The sequence below is a fragment of the Bos grunniens genome, chromosome 18 (assembly GCF_055505025.1).
Source record: "Bos grunniens cultivar Pamir isolate PY7600 chromosome 18, Bosgru_T2T1.0, whole genome shotgun sequence".
Lineage (NCBI taxonomy): Eukaryota > Metazoa > Chordata > Mammalia > Artiodactyla > Bovidae > Bos > Bos grunniens.
This window is the reverse complement of record NC_141182.1, coordinates 34,326,374-34,348,066: the sequence shown is the minus strand read 5'-3', so window position 1 is coordinate 34,348,066 and position 21,693 is coordinate 34,326,374. Positions and strand designations below refer to the sequence as shown.

General features: G+C 47.7%; 1 protein-coding gene and 1 long non-coding RNA gene across 6 annotated transcripts in view; one reads left to right on the top strand and one right to left on the bottom strand.

The window, feature by feature from the left end:
- The window catches only part of BEAN1 (brain expressed associated with NEDD4 1), a 38,127-nt gene that overhangs the window by 9,076 nt on the left and 7,358 nt on the right, over nucleotides 1-21,693 (bottom strand). For all 5 annotated transcript variants that reach the window (XM_086350992.1, XM_086350990.1, XM_086350994.1 and 2 more), the window contains one exon: nucleotides 20,219-20,325. In XM_086350992.1, the coding sequence (XP_086207118.1) occupies nucleotides 20,219-20,243 (25 nt within the window). In that variant the 5' untranslated portion in view covers nucleotides 20,244-20,325. The remainder of the gene's footprint in view (nucleotides 1-20,218; nucleotides 20,326-21,693) is intronic.
- LOC147353372 (uncharacterized) overlaps nucleotides 3,361-21,693 on the top strand; it is a 118,727-nt gene continuing 100,394 nt past the window's right edge. The window contains exon 1 of the long non-coding RNA XR_015145561.1: nucleotides 3,361-3,676. This is a non-coding gene — a long non-coding RNA (uncharacterized LOC147353372). The remainder of the gene's footprint in view (nucleotides 3,677-21,693) is intronic.

The following is a 21,693-nucleotide window of genomic DNA, read 5'->3' as shown; positions in this document are numbered from 1 at the left end:
CTGGGGTGTGGATTTCCTCTTTTACAGATGTGTGAACTGATACTCAGGACTGGTAAGTGACAAGCCAACGGTCATTCTGTTACTCCGTGGTCAAGTCAAGCAAGAACTCAAGCCCAAACTTCCAAGTCCAGAGCTCACTGCACTCTGTGTCCCCATCCCTGGCATGCTGGTCCCACCTCCCCAGAGCGAGTGAGCCGCAGACACTCGGTGAGCCACAGGGGCAGGGCAAGCATTCCTGGGCCCTGTTCTGAAAGGGGTCCTTCTGTCTGCCCTCCCAGAGCCGAGGTCCTAGGCCCTGTTCTGCATCTGTCATGTATGATCATGCATGGTTTCCAGGGCTTGTGTCTGAGTGCCCTCTGTGTCCTCAAGCTCAGCCCTGGGTCCAAGTTCACCAAAGGTGCCCAAGGCATATATTGAATGGGTGGCTCCAGCCTTGAGACCAGATGAAGAAGTGGCAGGGAGGCCCTGAACTCCCTCGGGGGAATGAGGTCTCTGTCTTGGGTGTCTGAGGATACTGTACTGAGAATGCTGTAGGAGGGCCCTGTTCCCAGGTGAAGGCCTGGACTTAGGCAAATCAGAAGCTGGAAGCTCAGCTGTGGCCACCTGTTCCTTCTTATCCCTTTCTAGCACCATGTCCAAAAGCCTCTCCCACATTCAGCCCATGGCAGGGACAGGGAGGTGAAGCAGGAACTTGGGGTTGCTGCCTGAGCTGTGAAGATGCCCGGCCAGCAGTTCTGCCCATGCTGGTAGCTCTTGAAACCTACTGACATTCATTAGGAGCGGCTGGCTTGAAATCCTTACTTTCTGGGCCAGTATATCATCCTACCTGAGAGCCAAGCCTTTGCCTGCTGAAGTTCATTGTAAGCTGCTCTCCTGCAGGTGCATTCACTGGGGAGAGGGAGAGACCCTTGGCTTTGGCTGGGCATGTGTGCTTCTTGACCCCGTGATATGAGAATGTCAGGGTATGTGAATTTCTGGGATTCTTTGGGGGCCAAACGCACACCACTGTTTTGAGAGCCCCTGCTATGTGTAGGCTCTGTTTAAAGAGCTCACTTCATCCCTGAAGCTATGTTCTCCCCATTTTAGAGGTGAGGATACTGAGGCTCAAAAATATTAAATGACCCACCGCAATCATATAGCCAGTATACAGCTAATTGATAACCATTCTCTTTCTGTTTGGCCCAGGATCCAGCCTCAGCATCCTTTCCTTTTTTAAAACATCCTTTCCAACATAGCACTTCACACAGTGATTACCCTGGTCACGAAGCGAAGCTTGTGGCCACCGCTCATCTAGTCCACAGTGCTGCCACTTCTGAGCCAATGACCAGGCTTTGGCTTGTACTAGGTCTGAACCAGGGGCCACTCTGTTACCATATTCTCTCTAATAAAGCACAAGCCAACTGGCCATCCAACCAATGTCACCGTCTTCCCATCTACCATGTGGCCTCTCCCCTTAGAAGCCAATGGTAGGACTTGGGACTGTCAGAGACAGACAGTCCTCCTTGGGGAGCATAGGAGCGTATGGAGTCCACACTCAACTGGTTCAGTATGTCCCAGCTGCTGCGATGGCTTGGGACACTCTGGCCACCCCATGATCCAAGGCAGATGGGCTACTTAGAAAGCTGGCCAAGGCAAGGTTGTGGGTTCCCAGAATAAAAACCTAGGGCAGGATGTGTGTGAGTGCGTGCCTGCCCTGCTCGGCATGCAGTACCTTCTGCCAAGGTGCCAGTCCCATGGGGTCACCTTGAAGATGACTTGCTGCCACCTGCTTCAGCTGCTAAGGGGAGCCTCACCCTCCTGGCAGTGCTGGGCTCATTACCAGCCAGGCGTGGAGATGGCAACACCGCACCTGCATATGAAGCCAGTTTGGGCAGGCATCCGCCTGTATGGCTGGTGAGAAATTAATCTTCCAGTCACTGTGACCGGCGGAGGTAGGTGCTGCTTTAAATTATGAGGGAAATTCTTCCAATTTCCAAATGCAGGGTCCACTTCATCAACGAGATAAAAATGACTGCAGAAAAACGACATGATGCTAACACCCCTTCCCACCCCTTTGCCTCCATGTCCCCCATACCAGCTGCAACAAGGACAGAAAATGAGGCAAGCTTTGCCTCTAGCCTGATTTTCTTCCCAAGTAGCCTCTACAAAGGTGCTGATGACCAAGAGGAAATTGTACCCTGAGATGTGGCCCTTCCTCCACACACCAGCATGATGAGCTAACTTCTGCTGAGCACCTACTATGTGTCCTGCACCATGCTTGGTACTTTTCATGTACTAGTTCATTTAATTCTTATGATGGCCCATGATGGGAACTCCAATTAACAGGTAGAGAAACTGGGCCTCAGAGAGGTTAAGTGATTTGTCCAATGTCACACAGCCCACAAAGAGGGACCCAAGTCAGTGGGCAGCCAAAGCCCTGTGCTCTTAGGCAAGATGCTAGTCTGTGGCTAACAGGCACTGTGAGATAGAACTCATATTTTCAGGATCTTGCTAAAGTGAAAATTTCCTCTCCCTAAAATTGAGCTTTGCTTCCTCCTGACCACCTTATATGTAGCAACGTAGACCATGACCTAAGTCTTATTCAGGGTGAAAGTATATCAACAGCTAAACATTGCATGTCATGTTTAGCTAAACTAAGCCTTTAAACAGCTAAACATCCCTGGGTCAGGAAGATTCCCTGGAGAAGGAAATGGCAACCCACTCCAGTATTCTTGCCTGGAAAATCCCATGGACGGGGAAGCCTGGCAGGCTACAGTTCATGGTGTTGCAGAGTCAGACACGACTGAGCACATATATTGCTAAGTTTTGAGGGGCTGGCAGAGGTCCACTATTAAAATCTAGAAAAATCAAAAGACCGTTCTTGGGTTTCCCCTGGTGTCCAGTAGTTAAGACTCCATGCTCCCAATGCAGGGGCCCAGAATCCATCCCTGGTCAGGAACTAGATCCCAGATAACACAACTGAAGATTTCATGTGCGGCAACTAAGACCAAGCACATCTAAATTAGGTGAAAAGGCTGTCCTTTAATTCAAGGGCAAAGAGGAGACTTCCAGGGGCCTGGTGTTCTAGGGGCGCCTTCTGGCTGAAGAAAGGGATAGTGTATGTGTATGTTAGTCGCTCAGTCGTGGCTCTTTGCCACCTCTGTCCATGGAATTCTCCAGGAAAGAGTACTGGAGTGGGTTGCCATTTCCTTCTCCAAAGAATCTTCCCAAGAAAGGGATATATCATAAACACACGAAGGCTGCTGCCAGGCTCCACGTGAGCGTGGAGCGAGGGTGGAGCGGTGCATAGACCAAAGGGCATGCGTGGAGCGTGGAACGTGAGTGGGCGAGCGTGGGGCGTGCGTGGCGTGTAGGTGGAGCATGGGGCGTGCGTGGAGCGTGGGTGGAGCGTGGAGGAGGCCGAAGCCCCGGCTCCCGGGCTCTGAGTGGAGCCAGGCTCAACTGAAAGCTCTTGACGGTGAGCTGTTCCTGAGAGAGTTCCTCCGCCGCGCCAAGCTGAAGTCCTGTGAGCACGCCGCAGACACAGCCCTGGTGCTCTCCCGACGCTGCGCATGGGGTCCTGAGGCTCCTGTCGGGGCGGGGATGGTGCCTGGGTCCGTGGGCCGCCGCCGGGCCAGGCAGAAGCCAGCGCTTGCGCCTGCGGACTTCTGCTTCAGACTGTGACTGGGAACCACTGGTGAGTCAGGCCCTCAGTGACCCCGGCTTGGGGTTGGGGCCGGGTCTGGCGCTTGCCTCCTCTCTGTGTGAAAACATGGCCACTCCCATTTACAGGACACTGAATCTTGGTGGGTTGAAGTTTGTCCACCTTGTTTTGTGGCAGAGCTGGGATTTGAACCCGGGTGTGTCTAATACTGCATGAACTTGTGGCCCAAGGCAGAGGCGGAGTTGGGAGAACTGGGCTACATTCCTGGTTCTGCCACTTACTCTCTGTGTGACCTTGGGCATGTTCTCTGCCTTCTCTGGACCTGCTCACTGTTTGTCTGAAAGATGTTTATTCTTGGATCCTGAATCGTTCTTCCTGAAGGGTGGGTAAAGGAGTAGGGAGGAGGTGGGAGCCCGGTGAATGCAATGGGGGAGGCAGTGAGATCAGAAGATTGCTCTTTGCAGCCTGAAGCCACCTAGGACCACTGGTAAAGGAAGGGCACCGAGGCACCGAAGGTGCTGAGCCACCGTCTTTAGTTCTCCAGTCCTGCCCTTATCTTCAGAGATGCTGGCTGGAGGAAGAAGGGGGCTGCGGACAGAGATCTGACTGATGGTCCCCATCACAGAAAATTCTGAACGCATTTGTCACGGGTCCGCTTCCCTAAGTCTGGCCTCAGCAGTGCACTTCTTCTCCACTGCTGGAGCCACCAGGGTGAGGCTGTGAAGTCATTGGATAAAATCTGGGGAAGAGGATTCAGGCTCAGTCTTTTCTTTGCTCACCAATGGCTGGTCCCAGCCTCCCAGCTGGGACTAGGGTAGGGGGACACGGCAGGGCAGGCTCACTACACGTGGGCACTTCTGAGTCCTGTCCCCTTCTTTTTTGGGGCAACTTCCCAGCCCACTTGTCACCTATCGATACCTATCCTCTTGTCACCAGGAGACTGTGATGGAGAGAGATTAGGGCACTGGGGGCAGGTCAGGAACATCCACATAGGGGCCGGGTCTTGCAGGATGAACCAGCAGAACAAGAGCCAGGGAGGGAGGAAGGGGCCTGGGCAGGAGTACAGAAGGGTGAGGTCACAGAAGAGCTCAGGGAAGGAGGTGCTCCTGGGGTGAGGCTGTGGGCTGCCACGTGAACACTGGGATTATGAGGCTGGGGAAATGGCTGCTTGGTGTTCAGGATTCTTCTTACAATGGAAATGTACCTCTGCAAGATGTCAAGGCCCTGACAGGTTTTACTTCACTGTCTGAGGCATTACAAGTAGGGCAGGTTATAGTGGAAACTGAGGATTAGAATGTGAAGTCATCCACCCCTCCATTAATTCACTCAACCAACCGATTATCCACCCTCCCATGTATTTATGTACTTAGGCATCTACTCAGGATCCACTTGATCATCCATGCATCCATCCATATATCAATCATCCATCCACCCACCAGTCCTCACTAAGTGCTTCTCTGCCTGGATACATGCGAGGTGCTAGGAACATGTATGTGAGTCAGCTAAAATGAACCTCTCAAACTGTAGAAAGCACAAATACCCCAGTGCTCAGGGGGAAAGTCTTGGTAGATCATGGAGTTCTCTGCTCTCATGTTATGCAGAGTAGCCCTGCTTCTCTCTGTTTATACATCAGAGTTAATAGGAGAGTGCTCCACTGCCATGTTTAAGAACTTTAGCCACTGCATTAAAATATAACTGGGAAAATAAAAGTGACCACCCACAGGCCGTTCATGACTCTATAAATATAAGATGAAAATGATTTATTCCACTATTAAGATGGATTCTGCCACTTAAATAAACTCACCAAAATTAACTCACATGTACTTTTATGTATCCAAACTCCATAGCTTACCATCCTGTCATCATTCACTAAGGTTTTATCTCCAGTTTGATGAACAATTTATTTGTTGGCTGGAGAACTCACAGACCACTTTTCCCTGTTTCTGCAGAGGAAGTGGTGAACTGGCTGACATTACAAAATCCAACCACAGCGGAATGAGACTTTCAACTTGAACCCACACCACCAATCTCTCATTTTCTTGCTAGAGTCATCAGTGGCCTTGAACTCATTGTCTCTACTCTTCCACCATCACCTAGAGTTGGCTTTTCGGCTGTTTTCCGCGGAGGACACAGGCTTTTATAACACCAGCAGTCACTGTGCCTGCTTGATGTGTAGGAAATAGGGGCACTGTGTGGGGAAGCAGCTGGATGGCAGCTGGGGGCTGGCTTGGCCCACCCATCAGCTGGGGCATTAGCTGTCACATCCCCATCTGCATTGTGCTGTGCTTAGTCGTGTCCGACTCTTTGCGACCCCATGGACTATAGCCCACCAGGCTCCTCTATCCATGGGATTCTCCAGGCAAGAATACTGGAGTGGGTTGCCATTTCTCTCTCCCTCATTTGCATTATGAGCCTCAAAATCATGGCTTCAGAAAATGACCATTTACTACAATTTGGTCTTTCCAGGAAGTTCATGAATAATTAATTGATACATAAAATGTTAAATTCATGAATGCTTCAAATTATCATCAACTGTCCCCCAAGCTGGGCCAGCCTAGAGATGTGTTCTTGGGCCACAATGGCTGAGCCCCCACCCCAAGTACTATCATCATTCTTAGTTTTGTTCTGGCCTTTTGCTTCTGTGGGTTCTGATTCTGGAACATATCACGGGACTTTGTCCCCTGCTCCACTGAAGTTCCCTCAAATAGAATTTAAAAGGGCATGTGGGAAGCCACCAGGGCAGCAGTGTATTAAAAATAATACAGTATGAGGAGAAAAGACCTATTCCAGGAATGCAAGAATGGTTTAAGACCACGAAATCTATTAACGTAACATGTCACTTCAGGAGGTAGAATGAGAGAAACTACTAGACCAGGCAAAGATACGTACTTCTTGGCCACATTAGATACGAATGATCTCAAATGCTGACAGCATCACACTGAACCATGGAGCTTTGGAGTAGTTTCTCAGCGTGTGGCTCATGGAACATAGATTTCTAAAAACATGGAGTGTTTGTGGAGAAGTCCTGAATCCCCTCAGTCCCCAAGGTTGCTCTGCAGCCCTGAGCTGGGGCACCCCAGCCCTAGTCCTAATGCCTTTTATTCACCAGCATTCAGTGTCTGAGGTGAATGGCCCTAGTGTCCTCTGGGAGAAGGGTCACTCCTCAGCCATCTTCCTCAGGGCAGTGGTCGTGTGGGGGGAAACCCCAGAGCTCCTCCACCAAAGCTGACATGCATCTGGTCCTCGGACCTTGCCAAGTCAGAGAGTCCTGGGTTCAGATCTTGGTCCTGCCTCTTGCAGGTGGTCTCTGGGAAGTTTACCCCTCTGAGCTTCTAGCACTTCAATTGCAAAATGGGAACAGCAATTTCTTTGAGCTAATTAAAGCACACTGCTTAGCAGGATGCTTAGAACACAGTAGGTGCTCAATATTTGACAATTAAACCTTAAAATCTTAACAAAACATTCCCTAGACATAGTGCTAAATATGAAAGGCAAACAGTAAAGCTTCAATAGGAAGACACTGTAGAACATCTTTATGATCTTGAATTTCTTAAACAGGATACAAAGATATTAATACTGACTGAAACAATGGGTAAATTGTACTATATTAAAATAAAGATCTTTGGTGGGAGTTTGGGCTTCAAGGTGGGCAAGGGGCATGGGGACTGAGATGTGAACAGGATCAAGGACATGGCTAGAGCAAGGGGAAGATTTTGAAAGAGTTTCTAAATAATTTGTAACCTGCCCTGGGACACTGGTGAATGCTTCTCAGGGAGGAACCTGTCTGTACAGGTGCCTGGAACCAGATAATAGATCCCAAGACATAGAAGGCTCCTCTTCACATTCTTATGGGAGCCTCCATTTTTGCATAATTAGCTCTTTCGCTCTAATACTCAAGAGAGTAGCCACACTGTCACTTACAGGAGTTCAATGTCAAACAGTAGTAACTGAGTATAATGCTTCTTGTGATGATAGAGGAAAACTCATTTGGAAACCTTGGTCTCATGTTCAATGAGGGGACCTAAAACAGCCTTTCTTCAAGTCAGTGATAAGTAAAAAGCCCCACAGGATTCCTTTTCAGTTCGAAAATGCAAGTCCTTGCAGCAGCTGACAAGGAATGTGCGATATGTACCCGGGCTGTCTTTTGATGGTGACTCATGTCGCCAGTGCCTTTGCCACCTCTGATTACCTATGTTTCAGTATTAGTGTCGCTTTAGTACTTTCAATCCTGTAAAGATTTTTGCAGTGGAAGTATAACTCTTGATTACCTACTAAACTTGGAAACACTTTAGTTTCTTACCTACTAAACATGATCTTCATTCAGTTTTTATGATATGTTTTTGCATTCTCCTCTTCTCTAAATCAAAGCCAGTGTTGAACAAAGGGATGATGCCGTGCATGTCTTTCTCCTCTTGTGTGTGTTCCATGGACGCGCCCTCCCCATGGCTCTTGTAATAAGACTATGGTGTATAGCTGGGCTTTTCATTCTTGAGCACTTAAAAATAAATGGCACTGCAGGAGAAGTGCTGGCTGTGCTAGGATTGAGCAGAAATTGATTTTGAAACGATAGGTAAACATTTGTTAAATCAGACACTGAATTTCAGCCACTGTGGTGGTTGAGCTGTTTAGTTTATTGTTTTTAATGCTCAGTGTAATTCCTATTTTAAAAGAATTTAAGGAACACTCCATAGGTTTCTGAATATATGGACTCGGAAATTCCATACTGGCTGGGAATTTGATAGTTATGTTGTCCTAGATAATTGGATTTTACGCTTAGTAGATATGGCAGTGTGCTAGCATCGCTCAGGTGTAATTGATCATTGTGCTGTCTGGCAAGGATAATGTGAGAGCCGTGCCCCAGTGTGACTGTTCTTATTGTTTAGAGAGTGTTGGTGACTTACTGTGCAAGTATATAGCCACGTGTACTGAAATTGTCCTTAAACTGTTGGGATCACAGTCATTATTTTAGTTTTAGAGGTACTTTTGTATCTTGGAAAAAATAAGAAAGAAATTTAAAAGTTTAAGTTATTTCACAAGCAGTCTCTTTAAATTTCATTTAGCCTAACACCTAAAATTTCAATAATAGACAAAAACTCTTTAATAAGACTGCCATCCAACTTAAAAGGTGCCCACCTTGGCTTTTACATTTATAAAAATGTATTATTTGAAGTGCATCAGCAGGATCCTCTGCTCCTAAGAAGTCCAAGAGGGTATCCCCTAACTGTATGCTCCATATCATTTTATTTTCTGTAAATTTTAAAGTTAAATACGAATAAAGCAAACAGTTATATATAAGACTTGATAAATACTCTCTATATAAAAATTTGAGAATATCTTTGAATGCAAAGACATGGTTATAAGAGTCAAAAAATCTTCCAGGGACGTCCCTGGCGGTCCAGTGGACTTTACCTTCCAATGCTGGGGGGTGCGGGTTTGACCCTGGTTGGGCAGCTAAGATCCCACATGCTTCTCAGCCAAAAACACTAAACATAAAACAGAAGTAATATAGGAACAGATTCAATAAAGACTTAAAAAATGGCCTGTGTTAAAAATCTTGAAAAAATAAAGCACTCCACAAAGAGGAAGAAGATTTTTGCAATAATATATCCAACACAGGTCTGGTATTCAGAATATATAAAGACTGCCTAGAAATTAATACTAAAAAGACCCAATTAAAAAAAAAGTGGGCCAAAGGCTTAAATAATCACTTCACAAAAGAGGATATCCAGGGTGCTAGTACACTGTACTTAATAACTAGAGAAATTCAAAGGAAAACCACCAGGTGATATTTCTGCTATTTTCCAGAATGGCTGAAGTGAAAAAATTCAGAGCAAGCACTGGTGAGGATGGAGGGCAATTAGAACTCATATATTGATGACAGGAGAGTGGACTGGTACTGCCTTTCTGGAAAACTGTTTAGCCCTATCTATTAAAGCCAAACATATGGATGTCCTATAACCCAGAAATTCCACTCCTGGGCAGAACGAATCCTCCAACAGAAATGCGTCAATATGTTCACATACTAGAACAGTGCTGTCCAATATGGTAGTCACTAGCCACACGTAGCTGCTTAAATTAATGAAAATTAAATTAAAAATTCAATTCCTCAAAATTGGAGATGATTCAAAGAAACTGAAAGATGTCCCATGCTCCTAGATTGGAAGAAATAATATCATTAAAATGCCGTAGTATCCAGAGCAATCTATAGATTTAGTGTATTCCATACCAAAATAGCCATGATATTTTTTGTAGAACTAGAACAAATAAACCTAATATTTATATGGGACCACAAAAGACCCTAAATTGCCAAGACAGTCCTGAGGAGAAAGAACAAAGCCGGCAGTGCACACAGTACTATGTATAAGACAGATAACTGAAGGGACCTACTGTATAGCACAAGGAACTGCTGAGTGTTCTGGGATAATCTATATGAGAAAAGGCTCTGAAGAAGGATGAATGTATGTGTATAATTGAATCGCTTTACACCTGAGACTAACAGAACATTGTAAACCAACTATACTCCAGTAAATACAGAACAAAGCTGGAAGTATAACTCTGCCAAATTCAGACTATCCTACAAAGTTATAGTAAGCAAAGTAGTATGGTATTGGGACAAAAACAGATACATAGATCCATGAAACAGAATAGAGAACCTAGAAGTAAACCCCTGCACCTATGGTCAATTAATCTACAACAAAGGAGGCAAGAATATACAAAGGAGAAGAGACAGTCTCTTCAACAAGTGGTGCTGGGAAAACTAGATAGTTTCTTGTAAAACAATGAGATTAGAATATTCCTTCACACCATATACAAAAATAAACTTTAAAAGAGTTTAAAGATCTAAAGGTAAGACCTGAAACCATAAAACTCCCGGAAGAGAACATAGGCAGAACACTTTTTGACATAAATTGTAGCAATATTTCCTTGGCTCAGTCTCCTAAAGCAAAAGAAATAAAAGCAAAAATAAATAAATGGGACCTAATTAAACTTAAAAGCTTTTGTACAGCAAAAGAAACCATCAACAAAACGAAAAAACAGCCTACATAATGGGAGAAAACATTTTCAAATGATGAGCCCAACAAGAGATTACTGTTCAAAATATATAAACAGCTCACACTGCTCAAAAAAAAAAAAAAATCGAAAAATGGTCAGAAGACTTGAATAGACATTTATCCAAAGAAGACATACACATGGCTAACAGGCACATGAAAAGATGCTCCACATTGCTAATTATTAGAGAAATGCAAATCAAAACCACAATGAAGTATCACCTCACACTTGTCAGAATGGCTGTCATCAAAAGGAAACTCAAATAACTAATATTGGAGAGGATTTGGAGAAAAGGAACTCTAGTTCAGTGCTGGTGGGCATGTAAATTGGTGCAGGCACTGTGGAAGACAGTATGGAGAGTCCTTAAGAAACTACAAATAAAACTACCATATGATCCAGCAAAAAAACCACAAATAAAACTACCATATGATTCCACTTCTAGGTATATATCTGACGAAAATGAAAACACTAATTATAAGAGATACATGCACCCCAAAGACCCCATGGACTATATACTCCATGGATTTCTCTAGGCCAGAATAGCCTTTCCCTTCTCCAGGGGATCTTCCCAACCCAGGTATTGAACCCAGGTCTTCCACATTGCAGGCAGATTGTTTACCAGCTGAGCCACAAGGGAAGTCCAAGAATACTGGAGTGGGTAGCCTATCCTTTCTCCAGTGGATCTTCCCAACTCAGGAATCAAACTGGGGTCTCCTGCATTGCAAGCAGCTTCTTTACCAAATGAGCTATCAGGGAAGCTCCCCAATGTTCACAGCAGCACTACTCACTATTACCAAGATATGGAAGCAACCCAAACAACCCATCAACAAACAGTTGGATTAAAAGGTGTGACTCCATATATATATTCCATATATATATATATTGAATGGAATACAAAAGGAATGAAATAATGCCACTTGTAGCAACATGGGTGGGACCTATAGAATATTATTCTTAGTGAAATAAGACAAGGAAGCCAAATACTATATGAAGTCACTTATATGTAGAATCTTAAAAATGATACAAAGGAATGTATATACAAAACAGAAATAGACTCACAGATATAGAGAACAAACTTGTGGTTACCAAAGGGGAGAAAGAAGGAACAAATTAGGGATGTGGGATTAATAGATACAAACCACCGTACATAAGATAGATCAGCAACAAGGATATACTGTATAACACAGGGAATTGTACCCATTATCTTGTAATAACCTATAATAGAGTATAAACCGCAAAAATGCTGAACTAGTATGCTGTACACCTGAAACTACCTGTATTGTAAATCAGCTGTACTTCAGTTAAAAAATTTAGTCTTCAGTTGCACTAGCCACATTTCAAGGGCTCAGTGGCTGCAAGTGGCTAGTGGCTATCATACTGGGCAGTGAAGATGTAGAACATTTCATTATTGCGGAAAGCTCTGTTGGACAGCATTCTATTAGAACGTTCACTATTCATCGCCTCAACCTGAAGAGTACTCAGATGTCCACTAAAGTAGAATGGATAAGTTATTTGTGGTATATTGACACAACGGAATATTATACAGTCCATTGTGTCAGTGTACACAATGTGATGAGAATAAGTGATCTACATTTATACACAATACTGTCATTGAATCTCATGACAGAATATTGAGCACAAGAAGCCAGACCAAAAGAGAATATCCTGTATGATTCCAAACATATAAAGGTCAAAACCTAGAAAAGCTAATTTATAGTGACAGGTGTCAAGACAGTGGTTGAGCTGGGCATGGCGCAGGGGCTGGAAGGGCACATGGCCAGAGCTGTGGGCTGCAGCTCATGATGTATTTCTCGATCTGAGTGTGCTGCGTTTGTGGATTCAGCTGTACACTAATGATCTGTGCGTATTTCTGTATGTGTGTTTTATACAGTGGTGTGCTGGCAAACCAGCTTTTCAGGAAAAAAAATTCCTGATTTGTAGTGTTGTTTGCCAATTTCTACGGTGTAAAACTCCCATCATGATGGATTTCAGGCTGGCTACCAATGATTAAATGGGTCATTAATCTCCTGAATATTTAGCTACTCACTCTTGTGAGCTGGTATTTCTCCACTACACAAACAGACAAACAAAAAAAACTAACCCTATAGAATCCCCATAAAAAGGACTCCTCAGTTCAGTTCATTTCTCACTTCAGATATTTAGAGGTCCTCCTGAAGACTTGAGGCCCAGAGAACAAGGACTGAGCAGGCAAAAGGGGAAGGTTTTGTTGGCCTGACTGACCACTGCCTCCATTTTAGACTGAGGGGGCACCAGGTTCTAACAGCCTTTGTCCTTTTAAAGACTAGCTTGGTAAGCCAGTCCTGGTATTACCATTCCCTGATGGACAGGGAGGCCTGGCGTGCTGCAATTCATGGGGTCACAAAGAGTCGGACACGACTGAGCGACTGAACTGAACTATGATTGGCTTAGGGGTGGACATGCAACTAAATACTGGCCAGTAAGACATGAGGGTGGTCTTCTGGGAACTTCATGCTGGGGAACTTCTGGGAAAAGTTGTGTCACTGCCTGGGTTGATGTTGGCCATCTTACAATGGAGCCATCTTACAATGGCCACCTTACAGTGGAGCAAGAAGATGGAAAGAACATGGGTCCTCAGTGATGTTCATCTCTGACCACTGAAACTGAGGCCCTACAGCTGCTCCGTCTCAGGATTTCCCTCCCCATGTGGAAATAAGGTCTTCATTTTTTTTTTTTTTAAAGACATGGCTTGGATCATAGTTATGCTCTTTTTCTTTGTCTTCCCTGAGGACAGAGGAGAGCAGGCTCCTTGTGGAAAGAGCGCTTCATGTGGAGTCATGCTGGGAGCATCAGTGTTTCAGCTGCAAACACGCTAGGCGACCTGGTCCGGTCCCCAGTATGCATCCCAGTTTCTGCATCTCTAGTGAGAGGCAGTTGGGGTAGAGTCTCCGGGTAAGTCCCGTAGGGTCAGCAGAGGATCTCTTACATCCAGTCTAGAAGGTAGGGAGAACCCATTTTCTTGCATTGTCTCATTATGTGCCTGTGATGGGGTCTGATGAAAGGCTGGCACCTGGCTAGCCCCTGATGAGAGCCTGTCAGATGAAGTATGGCCCAGTATGCCATGCTGTGTCTGCATGCCCAGTTGGTAACGGAGAGGGAAGACGTGATCTCCCCTTGGAACAGTCTTGGGAGGACCCTGCAGGGAAGACCCTGCAGGAAGACCTCCTCTCACTGTGGGATAGAGGAGCCAGAGGAGAAGGATAGAACAAACCCTTCTTGACTGACTGTGTGCTCACTACACTCTCAATCACCCTGGAAAGTGGGTCTCATGATCTCATTTCATAGCTGAATAACAGAGGCTTGGATGATTTAAATACATTTGCTTCAGTGGTTTTTGAACCTGTATCATTCAGCTCTTGCTGTTTTTACTGTAATTGGCTATATCTCTAGCCCTAGCCCCATTCCTAGGGGAGACAAGTATGATCTGGGGGCTGAAGGGCCTGGTGGATGGGCAGAGGAAAGCTCTGGAATGACTCTTTTTCAAACAAGGCCTGGAGGTCACCTACAGATATGGAGTCCAGGTGGGAAGAGGGAGCAGCCCTTAGAAGCTGATGAAACCAGGGCTAATAGAGGACATGGTACTTTAAATGCAGAGAGAAGCAGATAGAAGGAACTCTAGGAGGTGAAAATGTATCAGGCTATCAGAGGGACTGGTGTGGCCAGTGCCCTGAGCTTGGGCCTGGAAGTTTCTGCTTTCAGATGCTGCCACCTCCTCTAGCGGTCCCTGGGCCCACAGGGCATGTGACTTCTCTCTTGGGGCCTCTCTCTCCTGACTGGGAAGCACGTGGTCTGCACACTTCTGTGGTGATGTCACAGAGGGTGACCAGCCTTTCCTAATCATCCTAGGCATGGCTCCAGATACAGGAGGGTGGCTAATGTAGTGTAGTCCTTGGCAGAGAAATGGCAGTGTCCTTACTCATTCCTGTTTGCAGGTAAATCCTCCCCAGTGTACTTGGCTTTGGGGCGCCGTGGGTGACAACTCCAGGGATCATGCTTGCTTGGCAAGATTTCTAGATACAGAAACCAACTTAAGGCTCAGTCTCTAGATCCTTCCGTTTCCCACACTCCCAGGGTTGTGGCAGAATAGGCTGGAGTGGGGCAAGAGGGTGGCAGAGAGGTCAGTTAGGAGGGCAGAACAGTGGTCCAGGTGATGACAATGGTGTCCTTGGTCCTGGGGCTTAGTGGTGGGGATGGCAAGATGGAGTCAGATTTCAAAGTGAAACTGTTAGGATTTTCAGATTAATTGGTTTGGAGTAGATGAGAAAGGAGAGCAGTAGAAACTCAGAAAGTTTGGGGCTTGAGTACATGGAAGAACTGAGCTGCCATTTACTGAGATGGGGAAGATGATGGGTAGCTTGGGTGGGGGACTAGAAGTCAAGATTTAAGGTTTTGACTTGTTCCATCTGAGATGCTCTGTAGACACCTGAGTGGACATCTGAGTGGAGATACGGGGTGGACAGTTGAATATATGAGTCTGGAGTTCAGGGAGAGTCTGGAGCTGGAGACGTAAATTTTGGGACTGACAGTGTATGGAAATGTCTCGGTACCATGAGGTGGATGAGGTCACCCTGAGAGCCCACTGCTAGGGGAGGGGGAGATACAAAAACTCTGCCAGCTGGGAGTGCTCTGCAAAGGCTGGGGTACTGCTGCTGTTACCAGTACTATATTAAGCGCTCAAGCTGAGGCTGATGCCCTCTTGTCAAGGACTCTAATATTAATATAAAATGATTGTGCACTTAAAACTGAGATTAGCTGTCAGATGCTGAGCACTTGCTACTGTCAGACTCTGGGATCGACCAGAGAACTCAGAGGAGGGGTAGCCAGGATATTCATGGGGCCACAGAGTGGACTTTCCATTTAAGGGCTGGGGGTTCAGGAGCTAGCTTTCAAGTTCTTCCTTCTGTTGACAGTGAAGTCTCTCAGAGATAATACACAGTAAGCAGAGCAGAAAACAATATCTGGTCCACACCTCGGGTTCATCTCCAGAGTCCCAATCTCTCTCCATTTTCACCAATCTGTTGCCAAAGACTTGGGTCATGTTAAGCATTGTAGAGAGAGGGTGGTCAAAAGGCTATGACTTTCAAGTTTCTCAAGCATCTTCTCAGTGTCTGGCACCAAGCTAGATTCTCCTTGTGGCATGTCAAATGTGGGCATCAAACCAAAAGGCTATTATGACTGTTTACATTTTACAGATGAGCAGATTGAGGTTTCTAGATGTGAAGGAACTTGCTCTAGATCTCACAGCTGGCAAGTGTCAATGCTATGTTGTCCTTGAACCCAAGCATTGTTGACCACCTCACACAACTCTGAGGGAGGCCCAAGCCCACCCAGAGGCTTTTCCAGGCTATGATTCCTTCTGGCCTGCTGGCAGCCTGTGAACTTAGCAGAGACAAGCCCCATCCAATTCCCCTGTGGACCAGTGGTTGCTACCCTCTACTCTTAGCCCTGCTTCGCTGCATGCTCAGTCTCCCCTGGGGCCCCAAAGCCCCTCCTCCCCAAGGTCTGTCCCTTGAGGCCACCCCCACTTCACAGCCTAGGAAGCTCTGTGGAGCTGCTATGTGATGTGCTCGTGGTGAAGTAGTTACAAAGCATCTGTTCTTGAAGCCTGGATCCTGGGGGAATCCTGGGCTGCCCTTCCCAGCTGGGGCCAGATGGAGGAGGCTCCCACGCGCCCAGCCTCTCCGAGGAGCCGTGCTGGCCCTTCTTACTCAGTGCTTAAGGCTGGAAATGGCTCACAGGCCTGCACTTGCAGGGAAGAGACCAGATTTCCCTCCTGCAGCCTTGTAGCCAAATCCCTCAGGGCTTCCCCTCTCCTGTTCTTGCCTCCTCTTCCTGCCTTAGTTTTTCCATCTGCCTAACTGAGAGGGAGGGACGTGGAGGTTTGTTGGGGCTGTCTCTGTGAGAGGCTGAGATGAGCTAAGATCCTTGCGATGTAACAGGGGTTGGGGGAGCCCAGGATGTGGGCACGGCCTGGGAGAAGTCGGCCCCGCCTGGTCTGATCCAGGGCTGCCCAGCTCCTGAGAGACCAGTGGATAGTCCCACTTCACCTGGTGTCCAGAGCTGTGGATGCCAGCCAGACCTGTGCCCACTGCCTTGCCCCAGGTTCACATTCCCTGTTGACTCTCCCTGACTTCCCTGAACTCTTAACTCCTAGCAGCCAGGTCTTGCTAGGGAAACTTTGGTGCTTGTTTTTCCTTCTGGTGACTTTCCTCTTTGCCCCTCTCAATTGGCAGGATGTAAGGGTGTGGAAACCCAAACAGGAACAAGCTATGGTTCCTGTTCTAAGTTTTCCAGATTTCAGTGGGCTTTGGCATCTTCACATGTACCAAGCAAGATAATTTTGTGAGCCAAGATGGTTCAAGCGATTCCCTATTAGGCGTCTAAATTCACAGAGCAGGAGAGGAGGTGCTAAAAGAGTGTGTGTGTGTCTGTGGCCAGATGATGAAGCCTGACTTCCGGCCTTGCCCCTCAGTGTTCCCAGGCCAGGTGAATCAGGGCATCAGGGGCTCTTGTGGTTCTGCATCCCTCCTGAAAACCACCTGAGGGCCTCTGGTCCGTAAGCTCAGGAGGCCAACCATGAGGAGTCTGCTTCACTCTGTTTGTTCGCTTGTCTGGTTCCATGAATATCTACTGAGGCAGCAATTTCCAGGATAGGGTCTGAGGAGGGAGTTGGACGGGGGTGGGGAAGTCAGGAGAGAGATCTGTTGACCTACTTTGGAGACCCCAGGGTCTCCCTGGGCAGCTGGTAGTGATGCAGGTGTTGGAGGGAAACTGAGGGTCACTTGGAGGGCTGGTGGTGATGGTGGTACCCTAAACCAAGACAGCAAAATCAAGCAAGCTGGCATGGAGGGGAGGGCAAGGAGTTCAGAGTGGGACGGGCTATACTTGAGCAGGGGAGGTGGGGCTTCCCAGGGGAGCCAGACAGTGGAAGGCAGAAGGAATCAGCTCAGGCAGAAACCGGAGTGGAAGAGAGTCGTGGGAACTGTTGGCCTATAGGCTGCAGTTGAGAGAAGAGTGAGGATGAAATGGTCTGGGGTGTACAGGGCGAAAAGGCCAGGGGGGTTGGAGTCCTGGGGGACCCAGCATCCCCGGGCAGGTGTGAGAAGAATGCACCCTCCTCTTGCACCAAAGGAGGCCATGAATGGATGATCAGAGCCCAGAGAGCCAGAGGGGCTGGAGGAAAACCCCAGGGTTCAGAGTCCAGAACCCGGTGGAGGAGCCACCAGCAAGGTTGATGTGACCAACAGGGTCAGATGCAGCTGAGAACTGAAAACTCTGGGATGGACTTAGTGACGCAGCCGCTGATGTCATATTGGGGTGAGGGCGCAGGAGCCAGGTTGAAGCAGACGAGGGGTGCTGAAAGGGAGGATGGTGAGCACTTCTTAGCCCAGAAAAAAAGTAAAGAGTCTGACTGGACACTGTGAGGAGAAGAGAAGAATCCTGCAGAGAAGAGATGATAGAGGAAGAGGTGGGCCTGGATACCCTCATGGGACCTGGCCTGGGACCTCTTTCTTTAAGTGAAATCTGAACAGACCCCCAACCCAGAGATGTAAGCAGAGCTGCTCTGGCTGAAGCAGAGGGTGGTGGGGCATCTGGGTTCTGCCCACCTGGTCTCCTCTCACCCTCCAAGGAGCCTCACAGCTGCTCTGAGCTCCTGGAACCCACTGGCCTCAGATAACTGCTTCATTTTAGAGATGAGGATGGGCTGGCTAGAGCCATGGAGAGAGTCTGGTGGCAGAGTCAGGAGCTTCAGCTTCTCCCCCTCCAGGGCCTCATCCACAGTGTTGGACTGCATTTATTCATTCAGCAAACATTTACTGAGTGCCTACTGCCTGCCAGGCACTGAGCCTGTGTGGGGAGAGGGGGATTCAGAGAAGCTCAGTAACTGCTCCTGACCAGCCCAGGATACCCGTGACCACACCCTGGAGTCCTCAGGAGCTGCTCGCACAGAGCCTTGTCCTGGGGTGATGTCCCCTGTTAGTGCAGACGGCAGGGCTCCAAAGGGCCTGGCTCAACCCCGGAAGGTTCTGGAAAGTCCTCCACACTCAGCAGCCCCAGCCTTCTGCACTGCCAGCTGCTCCTGGGGGTGACAACACAACCACCCAGACCCTCTGTGGGGCAGGTGTCCCTGGGCTCTTACCTGCTCCCATGGCAGCCTTCTCACCTGGCCTGAGGCTTTGATAGCTGATCATTCCACAACAGCAGACATGGTGGTAACAGTAACAGTAATTTACTGAGCTTGTCCTATGTATCAGAAAGCTTATTGCTCTTGACCTATGCCCTCCTCGGTACCCATGGCAGCCAGCAGCCAGGCTGCACTCTCCTGCCTCCTGAAAACCAATCCCTGCACAGTGAACGCACTGCCACCTTACCCCCCTGGCACGCCTGGCATGGTCGCTCCCGGACAGGATAGGCCAGCTCTCCCTACCTCCACTACAGCAGCCCCTTGATGCTTGCAGAGTTGACAGTTGGCGATTTGACTCTCTGCAGGAGAGGTTCCCCAACCCTAGGAGGTAGGACATGTAACCAGTGGTACAGATTTGAACAGACACTGGTGAGCAGGGTGAGGGAAGTTGACAGGTAGACAGGGAGCCTCAGCTGGGGGCCCCGATCTCACACAGACTCACAGTCCCAACCTCACCAGGGAGAAGGGATGGGGAGGTTATGCACGTCCTCCAAAAATGCAGCAAATGAAGGTGGCTTGGAGGGGGCTCAGGGGACATCATGGGAGGAAGCAGGTGGCTGCCAGGGAGAGAGGCAACTCTGGGGTCAGGGTGGCAGCATGAGTCATGAAGGCAGGGTTGACGATGAGTAGGGGAGTAAGCCACAGGGGCTGCAGCCTTGAGCCCCAGGGTATACCTGATTGAGTCCATCATCTAGATGCGTGGGCATCAGGGAGCCATGAGAAGAATGTTACAGGCAAAATCATCTAGTGGCTTCATTAGATGAAAAAATGAATTATTAATAGCAAACAAGGGACTGCCTGGTGAGGCTGCTCTAGGAAGGGTTTCCTCAGACACTGAACCCCAAGGAGTGTGTTCTGTGAAGCACCCATCTCATGAGACATTCCTTGTTGTCAGATAAGTTTGGGTAGACCCCTGGGCTTTCTCTTTCCTATGGAGGCTCACTACACAGCACCACCTTAAAGGCTCTGAAGAGTCCAGCAAAACTGACTTGACTTATGTCACTCAGCATTTCCCACACTCATTTGACTGTGGAATTTAAAAAAAAGTAACCTCATTAATATCCCTTGGAAGAACCCTGACCCACACTCTGGGAAGTACTGATATGGAGGGACTGGCAAGGTGAGACATCTCTTGCAGATGGTCAGGGGTCTTCTGTGTTGCCCTCCCCCATCCGTCATATCACATCGAACCCCAATCAGACCCCTGGAGCTCTTTGGCCAAACATCCTAAAAACATTCTCTGCATCCTGACTCTGCCATGCTGGCCCCGGTCCGTGGAAGGAGGTGGGGAGGAGACTTACAGGGGCAGGGGCGTTTGAAGGACATGTAATCCTTGGAGCAGAATAGTGGAGCCAGCCTGCCCACGTGTAGAGCTCTGACTTCTTGCAGAGAAGGACCCTCCGCTCACCTGCAGAGACACAAACAGGCAGGTGATGGGGGCGCCCACATGGCACCTGCTGACCCTGCAGGCTGGGGGCTTGTGTACCCTGGGCTGTCAACCTCTGGGGAGAGGATTGTGACTTTGATAGTCCTAGTCCGTGGGGGTGGGGGTGTGCTGGGGGGCTCTGGGCTGTGGAGTATGAGGGTTCCAGGGCAGAGGTGGCACAAATGTGTGCTGGCATCTCAGTGGTCAGTGGAAGGGGGCGAATATCTCTCCTGGGTTGACCTCTGAGAATCCTGTAACTGTTAGGGCTGAAAAGACCCTTACAGATCAGCTCAATGTCCTCATTTCACAGAAGGGGAAAGTGAGACCTGGAGAAAGCGAGAAACTAGTTCAAAGTCCCACAGCTGGCTCTGGAAGGGTATTCATAGATGCCTAGCTCAAATATTATTATTATCATCATTATCATCACAACAGTTTTAAGAGAAAGATGCTTTTTTCATTCTCATTTTATAAATAAGGCAGTTGAGGCTCAGGGAGGTTATAAAGCTTTCCAGGGTCACACAACTTCTAATTACAGGATGGGACTGGAACCCAGGTTTGTGTGACTCCAAAGCCCACACTGTAAGCCAGCACACTTCCTTAGAAGGTGCCTACTAGATTAAATTACCAATTCAGAAATAAAGAGCTAGAGATTACAATTTTCTCTTTACCAACACCCCCCCCCACACACACACACCCCCACGTGAATATTCAGGTGTCAAGATGTCCGTGCAGTAAAGGACTGCCACGTCACTCTAGTACCTGTTTGCAATGGAGGAAACATTTTCAGAAAGTAATTCATCCTCTCATGCTGCTGGAGATCTGAGCTGATTCAGTCTCTCCTGGTAGGTCCCCAAGTGATAGGAGGCCATGGGAATATTAGGGAGTTAGAGTTCTTATTTCCTAGGGAGTGTGGTCACTCGACTTGGGAGAAACCAAACCATGCCTTTGGATGGATGTGGAGCCCAGCAGGCACTTGCAAGGGAAGCTGCCGGTCGCAAGCCAATGGGCAGAGTGCCTGGCCCCTCTACATCCCAGGGGGAGCAGGCTTCCCTGATCCCGGGGATGATATCATTGTGGACAGAGCTTTTCCGTAAGAGGCAGTTCCAAAGGTTCCCACTTTTGTCTTCTCCAGGGATCCTTTTTATTATATATATGTATATATCCTCTAAATGGGTCCCATGTTTTGATGGAGCCAGTTGGCCAAACTATACTAAGAATTCATTTTTTTTACTTAGTAAACAAACACCTATCTTTGGAGAGCCCAAGCTCAGAAATCCAGTTCCTGAGTGCTAATATTGACTCTCCCACTTCCTGGCAGTGTAGCTTTGGGCAAAGCACTTCACCTTTCTG